The sequence below is a fragment of the Diceros bicornis genome, chromosome 6, assembly GCF_020826845.1.
Source record: "Diceros bicornis minor isolate mBicDic1 chromosome 6, mDicBic1.mat.cur, whole genome shotgun sequence".
In the NCBI taxonomy this organism is placed as follows: domain Eukaryota; kingdom Metazoa; phylum Chordata; class Mammalia; order Perissodactyla; family Rhinocerotidae; genus Diceros; species Diceros bicornis.
In genome coordinates, this window is record NC_080745.1 from 19,038,853 (window position 1) to 19,051,745 (window position 12,893).

The 12,893-nt window shown below is 39.0% G+C and overlaps 1 protein-coding gene across 1 annotated transcript in view; it reads right to left on the reverse strand.

The window, feature by feature from the left end:
* The window catches only part of RYR2 (ryanodine receptor 2), a 683,573-nt gene that overhangs the window by 38,096 nt on the left and 632,584 nt on the right, over positions 1–12,893 (reverse strand). The window contains exons 86-89 of the mRNA XM_058542954.1: positions 7,618–7,722; positions 4,958–5,039; positions 1,497–2,794; positions 123–190 (exon numbers count right to left, since the gene is read on the reverse strand). Of these exons, the coding sequence (XP_058398937.1) occupies positions 123–190; positions 1,497–2,794; positions 4,958–5,039; positions 7,618–7,722 (1,553 nt within the window). The remainder of the gene's footprint in view (positions 1–122; positions 191–1,496; positions 2,795–4,957; positions 5,040–7,617; positions 7,723–12,893) is intronic.

Consider the following 12,893-nt stretch of genomic DNA (forward strand, 5'->3'; position numbering starts at 1 on the left):
TCTCCATTGAGATGACAGATGTCATCAGGTAGCGTGAGATTCTCCATTATATCCCCTGAAGAGGGAGTACTAGTAAAAGAGACTTACTGAAACAAAGGAGAGTATACAGAAATGACACATACTCAGCTTTTTCAGGTTCGGATTTGTTTTCTTCTTTTTCTTCCTTTTCTTCTTCTTTTGCCTTCTGTTCCTTGAATGAGTCAATGGGGAAAGGAAAAGCAGGATTACACATCACCTTTGAATGAGTGTAGGGAGCCCTGTGACCATGTGCCAAATTGTAACCTATAAAAGATACCCTCTTGCCTATACTGAGATAAAAGTGCCATGTGTGCCTTTCATTCTACTGCTGTAAACACCTCTCCCTTCTTCTCCACACTTAACCTACCCCGCCAGCAAGAGGTACGAACTTTCTTTTTATTTATTTATTTATTTATTTATTTATTTTTTTTCCCCCAAAGCCCCAGTGGATAGTTCTATGTCATAGCTGCACAGCCCTCCAGCTGCTGCATGTGGGACGTGGCCTCAGCATGACCGGAGAAGCGGTGCGCCGGTGCGCACCCGGGATCTGAACCCGGGCCGCCAGAAGCGGAGTACGTGCACCCAACCACTAAGCCACAGGGCCGGCCTGGTACAAACTTTCTGAGTCCTTCCCATCTTCTTTTCTTTTCTTTTTTAATACTATTGTTCTTTTTTTTTTATATATAATTTTTATTTATTTTTTTTTCCCCCAAAGCCCCAGTAGATAGTTGTATGTCATAGTTGCACATTCTTCTAGTTGCTGTATGTGGGATGCGGCCCCAGGATGGCCGGAGAAGCAGTGCGTCGGTGCGCGCCCGGGGTCCGAACGCGGGCCACCAGCATCGGAGCACACGCACTTAACCGCTAAGCCATGGGGCCGGCCCCCCATCTTCTTTTCTTATTTCAGAATTACTCTTCTCTACATCACTTACCTACTCACACATTATTCATCCTTCAAGGCCAACATAAGTCCTGCCTCTTAAATCTCATCTAATTACTCCAAACAATACTGACATTTCTATTTTCTCAACATATGTAACCTCTACCACGTACTGCCTAGTCTATTTACACCATAATTTTCAATTATTTTCATGAGTGTTAGTTTAATCTTTCTAATAAACTCTTTAAGGCAACTCGAAAGCAGTCAGCACATCTTATATTTCTTTTAATTCCCTATGATGCTGAGTAGTGTCAGACACATGGTAAATACTCATAAAATATTTGTGGATGGAATAATTGTTCAACTGACTAATGTCATTAGGGTGGTACTTGAGTTTACACCATAACAGTTTAAGATAATTCAATAATTTGTAAAGAATCTTCAAAAGGCTAGCTTCGCCTATCAAAAAGCCATTTCTCTTTGGAAATTCAAGTCAGGTCTTGAACCCCATTCTGGCACTAGCATGAAATGGATGTAAAGTTCACTTACTGTGCCTACTTGAAGGCCAGAGAGCTACTGTGACTTAGAGATAAATTACCTGAAATTTCTCTTGCACCTCGGGAATGGGGACTGGGTTGCTCATGAGGTCACTGAGGCCGGCATTTGGATTGTGAGGAATGAGTTTGTACTGTCCTCCTTCTCTCTTCAGATCCAAGCCAAATATGTCCGAAAGAAGGTCACTTTCCTCTGTCAGTTCCTTTAAATCTGTGAGATCTTCCGAGGCCAGGGCTGTTTCCATGGGTTTCCTCTCCCCCTCCTCTCCATCTCCTCTCACCTCGTCCTGAGTGGGGTCTGGCATGTTGGCTAAGAGCTCTGCCACTTTGATCTTCTTCGCGCCTTCTACCAGGCTTCCTCCCAGCAGCAGGCTACAGATGATGCGGGAAAAGCCTCTGAAAACGCTGGCCACAAAGTGCAAGAGGCTCATAAAAATACTCCAGTAGGATGAAAAGAAGGCTGTGACCATGTCCTTCACAGTCATCTTCTTCACTTTCTTCATCTGTTTCTTCAGGCTCTTTAGGCTGAGCATGCGCATCAGGGTCAAGATATTATACCTGAGAGCAAACAGGGCCGACTTGACTGTCAGAATGGAAAAGAAACCCATTTTCGGACCCTGCTCTTCGGGCTTCTCCTTCTCACTTTCTTCTTTATTCGCTGATCTCTCGTTCAAATCTGACTCTGAGATCTGAGCCGCCAGCTGCATTTCAAATATGGTGTCCTCACAGAAGTTGACAAAGAGTTCCATTTTCTCTTTCTCTCCCCCTTCGTTGACCACATCAAATATGAACTGCCTCTTGGACTCCTTGACCTGGGGCTTCTCCCACTGGGTTCGGCTGGACTCACTGATTTCAAAATAAACCCTCTCAATGCGTTTGGCACTGCCCATGATCTCGATGCGGCCCAGGAAGGGCTGGAAGTAATTCAGCACACTCTCTGCTAATTCCAGGAAAGTCTGCAGTCGAGTATCATTGGGCATGTGTTCAGAAAGATTGGTCAGAAGAACAGCAACGTTGAAGCCGATGTCCTTTGCAGGTTCGTGGAACCGTTTGACAAATTCTTCATAGTCAAGGGTTTCATTTTCATCTGTCTCTGCGCAGGACAGAAGAAACTCGGTTTCTGATTGAGTGTAGTGCTTATGGCTCTCCATTGCTTTATGGAAGTCCCTCTTGGAAATGACTCCTTTGCCATCAGGGTCATATTCTTTAAATGTATCAGAAGATGTCAAATCCTTTAGTTTTAAGAACATGTCAAAAAATTTGAGAATCATCTCCACGTTGTTGGAGGATTCCACAAGCATATCAACCATCTGCTTGCCGATGGTTCCATTAACAACATTACCTGTAGTAAAGAATTGCATTTGTTCAAAATGAACATTCCTGATAAAACCAGTGTCTATACAGAAAATAATAATATAAATCTAATATAACATCTGAATCAAGGATATCTCCTTGTTTATCTTCCTATGTATGAAGTCTCAGGAAAAGATGGATAATTATTTCTAAACTCGAGTTTTAGAGAGTGATTATATGAACACACGCAAAACCATATTTACCAAGTAATTAGACTAACACCGTAAAACAATATTTGAACAAAAGCTGACATTTTTTCCCTCAAATGTGTCAAAAAAGCAACATGTTTTAGGATAAAGAAAACAGGGCAAACATTTATATCCTAAAGCCAGAAATTGAACTCTAGTTTCATATTATTAATAAAAATGAGCATTTGCATAGCTCTTTAGGGTTGAAAAATCACTACTCATAGATAAGACCTGATTTAATGTTCATATGTCTGTAAGGCAGGTACTGTTGATTAATTCTGACTTTAGTATTGAGGAAATTGAAGTTTAGCAAAGCTAAATAATGTGCCCATTGTGACATGATTATCAAAGGTTAGTGTCAGGACTTCAAACAGATCCTCTGAGAACAAATTATGTGCTCTTTCTGATTAAAAATGTAAAGCATCTCCCTACATATCTTCATGGTCCAGAATGTTTATTTAGAGAATGGCAGATTATCAGCTTGAGACAATTAGAATATTATCCTAAATGACAGAGTCATAGAATGCTTTTATTCCTTGAACAGACCATGCTATGTAACATACGGACAGACAACAGAAGAAAGATGCATGGCAAGAGTTCTGCTGAGTCCATTTGTGAGGGAGTAAGCACCATGGTTAAGGGCGTAGGCTGGGGGACCACATTGTTGGGTTTGAATCCAGGCTCTCCCATCCACTAGCTGAGCAACTTGGGCAGATTTCTTCACCTCTTTGCACCTCAGTTTCCTCATTTGCAAAATAGTGATGATGATACTATCAAACTCGTAAACCCGGTATTAGGATTAAACAAGTACTTAAACCAGTAGCTGGCACATTTTAGGAGGTGAATTTTAAGTTGTCATTGCTATGGTTGCTGCTGCTGCAGTGACTATGGTTGTTGTTATTACTATTCAGACTAAAATTTGAATTGAGGTCATAGTAAAAGGATCCTGCGCTCAGAGGGTATAAAGTGGCTGCCAACTAAGTGTTTTAAGCAAATGTTGCATCTTTGAAGCCCTAACACAAGGCCTGACCACAACCTTAGTTAATCAAAGTGCAGTTATGCAATGCCTGGCAGACAAAGAAACAAAGAGAAAAAAATTAGGAAGGATTTAAGAAAAAAGGGTAGGTAAACAGTTTTAAAGGTTGCACAAGATTTTTAGTTGATTTGGTCCTGTTCACATGATTTCACTGAATTCTCACATCAGTCTATCATTATCTCCTATCATTCACAGAGGAGGAAATTGAAAGATGGAGATGAAACTTGTCCAAGGCTCACACCGCTTAGAAGTGGGAAAGCAGGGATTCAAATGCTGGTGGTGGATCTCGGAACCCAAGCTCTTAACCACTATGTTTACTGCCTGATACAGGAGAGAAATGCAATAGCAAAGAAAAATAAGTTGGAAAGAGAAAAGAGAGAGAATAAAATCCGAGAGATGTATGTGGTGCAGAGCACTAGATGGCCACCAGCAGGTGTCTCTGAGCTCAGCACCTCAGCAGCAGGCTTAGGTGCTCTCAGCAGTGTTCCTCTCCTGCAGGACTTTGAGAACCCATAGGAGTTACAATGCAGTTAGCTAAAAGCAGCAATTTACACAGTTGGAGTCCATCCAAATGTCTGTAATCCCCACTGATTATAAACAAACTAACAAATAAATAAAATCTTCTTTATATGCTATCTGTCTGGACAGCGTACTCTTTAGGGTATTACTACAAACTACACCGGTTTCTACAAATCTACATTTTACATATCTACATTCTGTAGATATGTAAACTGAGAAATGCAGGACTTTTCTTTTTTTGAAAACTAATTTGAGAAAAGAGTAACAAAGCCAGCAATAAATCCAATGTATCTGTCACATCTCAGTGTTGATATTTTATTCTTTGTAGCTTGCTGACTCCATATGCAAGCACATATTGATCCTTAAAATAAAAGAATAAGGGGAACTTGAAAATATAAATCAAAACTACCTTCTAACATGGACAGCAACATGACCACCATATCCTTCTGAAGATCCATTAATTCTTTTAATAGCTCAATTTGACTGGAATCCTGAAAATATTAACATATTGCATTTGAGATAATATGAGAAAACCATGCAGCAAGAACATCACACTTATTCTCACAAAAAGAGAACTGCTCTACCAAAAGTAAATACTTTACAGCATTATAGAACTGAAGGAAGGCCAAATATAAGTATGTAGCTTATTAGAAATATACCTTTCATAATTAAAGAGTATTTACTATTGATTCCAATTCATGTTTCTTAAAGTACAGTCACGTGTCACTTAACGACAGGGATACATTCTGAGAAATGTGTCATTAGGCAGTTCCGCCCCTGTGCAAACATCACAGAGGGCACTTACACAAACCCAGATGGTACAGCCTACTACACACCTGGGCTATATGGTACCAATCTTATGGGATCACCATCATACATGTGGTCTGTCGCTGACCAAAATGTCGTTATGTGGCACATGACTGTATTTGTAAGGACAAAGAGCAAGTCTAACAAGAGTATGAAAGAACTAAAGCAGTGGCAGATTCTCAGTGCCAGGCAGGCAAGACTCAGGGGCTTTGCACATTGGGCATCTTTCTTTTACTTGAAAAGACTGTACTTGTTTTTTCTTCTTTATAACATATTACACAAAGATGTCATATATTTGTAAAAATTAACTTATTCTGGAAAAAATAGGCATAACAGTGATATGAGATAAACTTTTCTTACATAAATCTAACCAAAAATGTACACAAGCATTACCTACACTAATAGTGCACAGTGTATCTTATTTACCAATTTTATTAAGCTCTCTGATATTTCTCCAGTTAAAATTTTGTTTTTTTATTTTTGTTTTTGATTTTTCACCATGAAAAAGAAGTTCTTTTACATAGATATGTTGTGTCCCAAAGTCACTGTGCTTAGATTCAGTGCCTAGAAATATGGAATGTACTTACATCTAAATTACATCCTTATAAATCATCAGATTTTCTTTTTATTTTAAATGATGCCTTTTTTTCCTTCTTAAAAAATTATATAAGGTATCATTTTATTCATTTGGATTTTGCTACATATAAAGCTAAATTTCTACATTGCTGGAAGGGTGAGACTTTTTCTTTCTAAATAAGTTGTTACCTTGACTAGGTCTACAAACTGTGAACAACTGCTAGGTAGCACCAGATGTCAATAAAATGATGGAAACACATCAGAATGAGAACTCTCTGGTGAGTGTATAAATTTGCTTCATGTTGATTTCCTTTACTTACTAAAATGTCATTAGTGATTAGATGAAAGAATCATGATATTTCCTTATTTGGTTGAAGTCACCAAATTCACCTTCACCTTATTTGGTTGAAGTTACTGTTTGTTCCAGCCAACATCTGAGGATGGGGCCTGTCTCCTGGTCTCTCTGGGAGGGTAGAATCCTGGCTTTAACAGTTGCAAGCAGACACAGGTGGCCGAATCAGCATTTATACTGACCAACCTTTGGTAAATTTTTCACTTCCCTGACTCTACTGAGCCCCTGCTGCATAGTCAACTGGGGACTCTACTGAACCCCCTTTCTATTCCCTCATTCTCCCTTTAAAACACCCAGTCGCCTCTGTACAAATCAAAGCAGAGCTCAGTTCATGCTGGATTCTTTTCGCTACTGTAATAGTTATTACTGATTAAAATCTGTCCTAACCATTTTAACCAGCTTTACTTATCTTTGACTATATGGTCCTGCTTGTGGGGCAGGGGGCAGGCGTGAGCATCCTCACTTTCCTGGAGGAAAGGAGACTCAGGGAAGAGAGGCTACTGGCCCAGACTCCTGGGACACGTGAATGAAAACGCAGGGGCTGGATAGGTGGTCTTCTGACTTTAAATCCAGCATTAAATCCTCTACCTGACACCTGCCAGATACCCACGCCCTGACAGATATGTCAGATCTCAGGACATACCCTCAGAATTCACCACTTCAAAGGGACACATTTACTCAAGATTTATATTAAGAATTTTTCTATTCGTGTATTTCTTAGCTTCCAATGAAATAGATATAGTAGTGAGAAAGTAACATGCTGATGTTTTCAATATGTGCTCCCAAATTAATATTAAAACACGGTGGAAAATCTGTCTATTCTTTATTTGCTTATCCTTATAGCTATCTTTCTCACCTTGACTTTCACAAAGTTAAATTTCCTGTTAATGGGTGAATTTTTATCTATTGAGAACAACTGCTTGTTTATGACCCTATAAGAAAACTGTCTCCCTTTAACAAGGGATTTGTGACAGATTTCAAATCCTTCTTCACTTATTTGTGGGGAGGAGGAAAACTCCAGTGAGTAATTGTCAACAAGTGGGTCTATGAAGGATTGTAAAACGCACAATGTTTGGGGACGACACTTGTTTTATTTTTCCATTATCTTCAATTCCTTAATATCTTTTGTTCTCAAATTTGAATAACGGCTCCCATCTATTTTTAGCTGGCATAAAATTCTTTTATTTAAAAAAATGTTTTTTAATGTAGAGTAAAAGATATCTAAAGAACGAATCTAAGAAAGATAATATTCAAACAAAAAAAAGCATGTTTAATTTGCCAATGCTTACAGTCTCTGGTTTGTCATTCAGGATGGTGGAAGATAGTTAATTTACCTGAGACAGCTTCATCTGCATGTGGGCAAATACATGAAGAAAACCCACCACTGCATCCCATAGCCTGCTGTGGGCCAAACTCTGCTGATTGCCAGTGCAAGGACCCTGGAGGAGAAACCGACAAATAGCAATCATTCCTGATATGCCAAAACAAGCTTGACAATAATAGGGACAAAATTAACTTAGTGTTGACATATCACCAACAGGTTATCTGAAAAGGTAGGAACCCAAAAGGAAAGATATACGGCGATGACAATGGTATAGTGCCCTAAAGAGAGAAGCATACTCTTCTTTGAAATGTTTAATATAATAAATCCCAAAAACAGTTTCTCAAGGATTCTCATGTTCTGTTTCTGTATGAATAATAAAACACTGACAAAAAAGAATGATGAATTATTTCATTTTTGTCTGGATTTGGTTTCTTCTATTTAGAGGAAAAGGGCAGAGTCCAGCTGTTTTTGCTTTTAAGTTAAATCAATCAGTAGTTACTGCCTTGTGTGAAAAGAATCTGAGATTATGCTTAAGATGAGAGGTAATTACTTCTTATTGCTAAATAGTAACCTGGACAAAGCATTCGTATAGAGGAAAAAAAATCCTCTTCAACGCTTTCTTAACTGTACAACTGTTTTACCAATCACACAACCGGTGAGATTTTAAAAGATTAATACTTGGTCATTAACTTGATGAACCCAGAACCCAAGGCAATTGGAACCTAATTTGCTCCCTTTGCTTACACTTCAGAAGGGATCTTTTAGATCCCATACTAGAGAGCATGTTGTAATGGGCAGAGCATTTGGATGGAGACAATTCCTATTTTACTTCCCAAGGAAAAATTCCACAATCACTAAGTTTTGCACGTATACTCACATCAACCAGAACAATAAATAATAGGGATTTTATCTCAAAAGAAAAAATATATACAACACAGTTCTTAACTTCCAAATCATTCATTCCTTCAGACAAATGACTCATAATAAATTTAAACTGGAGAGAGCATTAGAACATTTCAGATTTTACTCTAGAAACAAGTGATTGGAAGAGACGACCGCGTTGAAGATAGTGACAATGTTGCAATGGAACTTGTTCTGTCTCAGCTTCTCTTGAGGCCCTACAGCTGAGAATAAAAGACAGTAAGTGCCAGGTACCTCTATATTCCAAAAGCAAAGTTCTAGACTCAGTACCCGCGGAAGGGGAGACTAAAGAGATCTTTCCACCCTAAGGCTATAAAGGGGTTGAAGTTGAAAAGAGAGAGACTGGACAGAGCTATCCATGTGCTGGGCATCTCCACCTTCCACCTCGGCTGCAATGGGAGAGGAGAGGGCCTGCTTCTGCACCTTTACACCAAGTGAGAGAGGAGGCTTCAAGAGAACCATCAGAGTGCTTGGCTTCTGTCTCCTGAAATTGGGTAGCAGAAGGTTTGGTTTTAGAAAGTGCAAAAGACAGAGTGATAAAATAAGATACGTGTTTCTTATATGGGCTGCCCAGGAGGGAGCTACCCTGCCCAACAAGACTTTGAAATCTTGCCTGACAAGACTGTCTGAAAGGGTAATGCGATTCCAAGGTAGATTGGGGCCAAGAGGTACACAGAGTCTGTGGAATAATTTGAAACTGGGTGGGAAAAGAGGCATTTCCAGGCACTGGAGACAGTAAGAGAACCAAGCCCCCTTGTTAGATAAAGAATAAAACAGGCCACCCCAGATGGCAGTCCTGAATTACATGTGCCCTGGAGAAAGGCCTTTCCTCCCTCCCACAGTTCCAACCCTGAGGAGCCGGAGGTTGACTAGGAGAGGAAGGAAAAAGAGAAGAACCCCGTGGGGAGATAGCAGAGAAGACCAGATCCTACTCCTGGCCCTCCACCCCCACCCTGAGGTCCCTCCAGCATAAAATCAGGCCCAAGGGTGAGCGGAGGTTTTAAATTGCATAAGGGGGAAGTGACTGTGCCATTGTACTGTTACTGAAATGAGACTACTCTTGTCACAGTGAGTGAAGGAATTTTATTTATCTGAGAGTGGCCAGAGCACAAGATCCATTCAAAGAATGGTAAAGAAATGGTCCACAGAGCAAGTTTGAAGGGATAGTGGTGACAAGGAATCAGGTTATTTTAATTTACAGGTTAATAAATTCAGCCCATTCAATGTACCAGGCTACAGCAATTTTAGAGTACTTTAGTCCTGTCTGCCTGTCAGAGTAACTCTGGTTTCAAAGCAACGGGCCTTCAGGATTTCACTGTGGTTCAAGTCCAGCGTCGGCATTGTGCCCATGGTACAAACACCAGGGAGGGTAAAAAGCCCAGGAGGTCCTTAGGTGAAAACAGAATACCATTTCAAAGAAAATAAACTTGATTTTTCTTTAAGTCAGGAAAAATTTTCTCCATGTGATATTTAAGATTTTAATTAAGTTAAAATATTATAAAGGGCTATCTTCTGCAAGCCCTAGGTGACCAAGAGTTGTTCTGCAACCCTTAAGTGACAGAGCTGCAAACCCAAGGCTCAAGTACAGCAGTCCCCCCTCATCCGCAGGTTCGCTTTCCGTGGTTTCTGGTACCCGCGGTCAGCCACAGATATCCTCGGCTCCTGACATCCAATCATCGACATCGTCACGGCTCCGTGATCCTCCTTCTGACACACAGTTAGAAGATCTACAATAGCCTAATGTTTCGTCACAATGCCTACGTCATTCACCTCACTTCATCTCACCACATAGGCACTGTATCATCTCACATCATCACAAGAAGGGTGAGTACAGTAAAATAAGATATTTTGAGAGAGACCACATTCATAAAATTTTTATGACACTGATTGTTATTAGTTGTTCTATTTTATTATTAGTTATTGCTGTTACTCTCTTACTGTGTCTAATTTATAAATTAAACTTTATCATAGGTATGTATGTATAGGAAAAACATAGTATATATAAGGTTCGGTATTATCTGCTGTTTTCAGGCATCCACTGGGGGTCTTGGAATGTACCCCTGGCGGATAAGGGGGGGCTACTGTACCCATTTTTCCTTCTAAACCTGAAACACGCAGAATGTACTTTCCAGGACTTGCTCAACCTTAGGCCATGCTCTTCTGAGAACCATTACCTAATCTGGATGGAACATCTGCCTTGCCTACCGCCTCACCTTCCTATTTCTCACGATCTTTTCAGTGCCTGCCACATACAAAACCTCTGCTACCTGCCAGAAGGCAAGACGGTTGCACTTTCATTTTGACTTTCTTGTGGCAACAACAAATAAAACTTTCTCTTTTCTCACCTTGTGGCCTTACTCTGAGAACTTTGACAGTACAGTGACTTCTTAAGCAATTCTTCTCTCATTATTAAAATTGGAATTGGAATCTTATAGATGATTACCTTTATTTTGATGGTTTTAGATCCCCCCATTATATAATTCTCTATAGTTAGCAAGAATTTGAATCAAAAAGGAATATGCAATGCTGTAATCTAAGAGGCAGTCCAAAACAAGCATGGCTAACGATGAGCTGTGATTCACAGATTCAACAGTAATTAGCAAATATGACACTAAGGCAAGCTTCTTCAAAATATGTTTTACTAAACGCAATGTGGTGACCTGGATTGGCTCCTGGAACAGAAAAAGGACATGAATGGAAAAATTGGTAAAATCAGGATCAAGTTTGTAATTTAGCTTATAGGATTATGTTGATGCTAATTTCTTAGTTTTGACAAATGTATCGTGGTTATATAAAATGTCAGCATTAGGGAAAGCAGGGTGATCACCCATGGAAACTCTCTGTACTGTCTTTGCAACTTTTCTATATACCTAAAATTATTCCAAAATAAATTTTTACTAAAATACATATTTCAGAAATGATTAATGTATATAAAAATATGTAATATACATAAAGATTAAGGAGAAGTTAAAAAATGAACAAGCCATAAGAAGCCATGCTACTTTACCTGTTATCCCTTGAATGTTCATCTAGAATGCTCTGTCTTATATAAATAGGTTAGAATAAAGGATTTTGCACATAGTCAGAGGTTAGTGGATGCTTCTAATTTTATGTAAATTCAGGAAACACACTTATTTTAGGAACCAAGAAATGCCCACTCGGCTGAAAACGCATTTAAGTTTCCTTTGTTGTATAGGAACCAATTTACTAGCTGTTTCTATAAAATTCATTGGCTTGCTAATGTCATAGTTAATTTTATTTAATCAGGTCAGTTCACATTGAATGTGAATAATATGTTTCTAGACACGGATGAGAATATTAAGGCAATAATGGAAGCCAGGGAAGATAAGAAAATAGGAACATGAGTGGAATGAACTGATTTAAAATTTCACTTTTACTTGATTTAAAGAAAAGTTATTAAATTATCAAGTGTAGCTTTTCCATTTTGAAATGCTCAGTAAGGATCCTCTTCCCAGCCCCAGGAGAGAACAGAAAAAGTGAAATCTTTCCAAGGTACGAGCAGAGAGGAGAGAATGAGCCCGGAGGAGGTGAGGAACAAGCCACTATACATCTACAGCACTTCCCCTTGGTCAGCTTCACTTAGCCATGAACCCTTCATTCACTTAAACAGTCATTCTACAAACACCTGTAGCTATGCTAGGCTCTGAAGACATGATCTGTTATTTTTATGTAACTCCTTTCCCCCGACAAGATTATGTTTAATCCAATGAAGTAAACTATAAATTTCTTCTTCCTGTTTTATTCTTAGCACATGGCACTTCAAACATAGTAACTGACTGATTCAGAGCAATATTGGCCATGTAGACAGAAGAAAGAAAGGAAAGAGGATGGACTGATTTCTAGGAAATAGCAAAGTTCTGCTGGTTGAAAAAACCAGAATTTTATAAAATCTTTTAAAAATCTGCATGTTAAGACTAGAAGTTAGCCTAAGGGGAATATAAAACAAATTAGTGTAAAAAAAAAAAGGTATATTCTTCATATTTGGAATTTTACCTATTGTACATTATATAATTATATATACACACATACACACTAAAATGAGGTTTTAAACACTATTCTCTTTTTTATGAAGTTTCTATGAAACTTCTTCCTCACTTTTACTGGAATACTATAAAGAGTCATTTAATGCTCTGCCTTCACTCCTTCCCTCCCTCACTTTCTTCCTTGCTTCCTTAATATTTATTGAGTACTTAATATATATACCAGGCCCTGGAGCTATGAGAGAGTCAATATCCCGGTATATGCCTCGAAGGAGTTAATAACTCAATCTGCTAAATAGTAAAGCAAGTTCATTCCATGTAAATTCACATCTCGACCTAATATTTTAATTGTAGTCACTGGGTA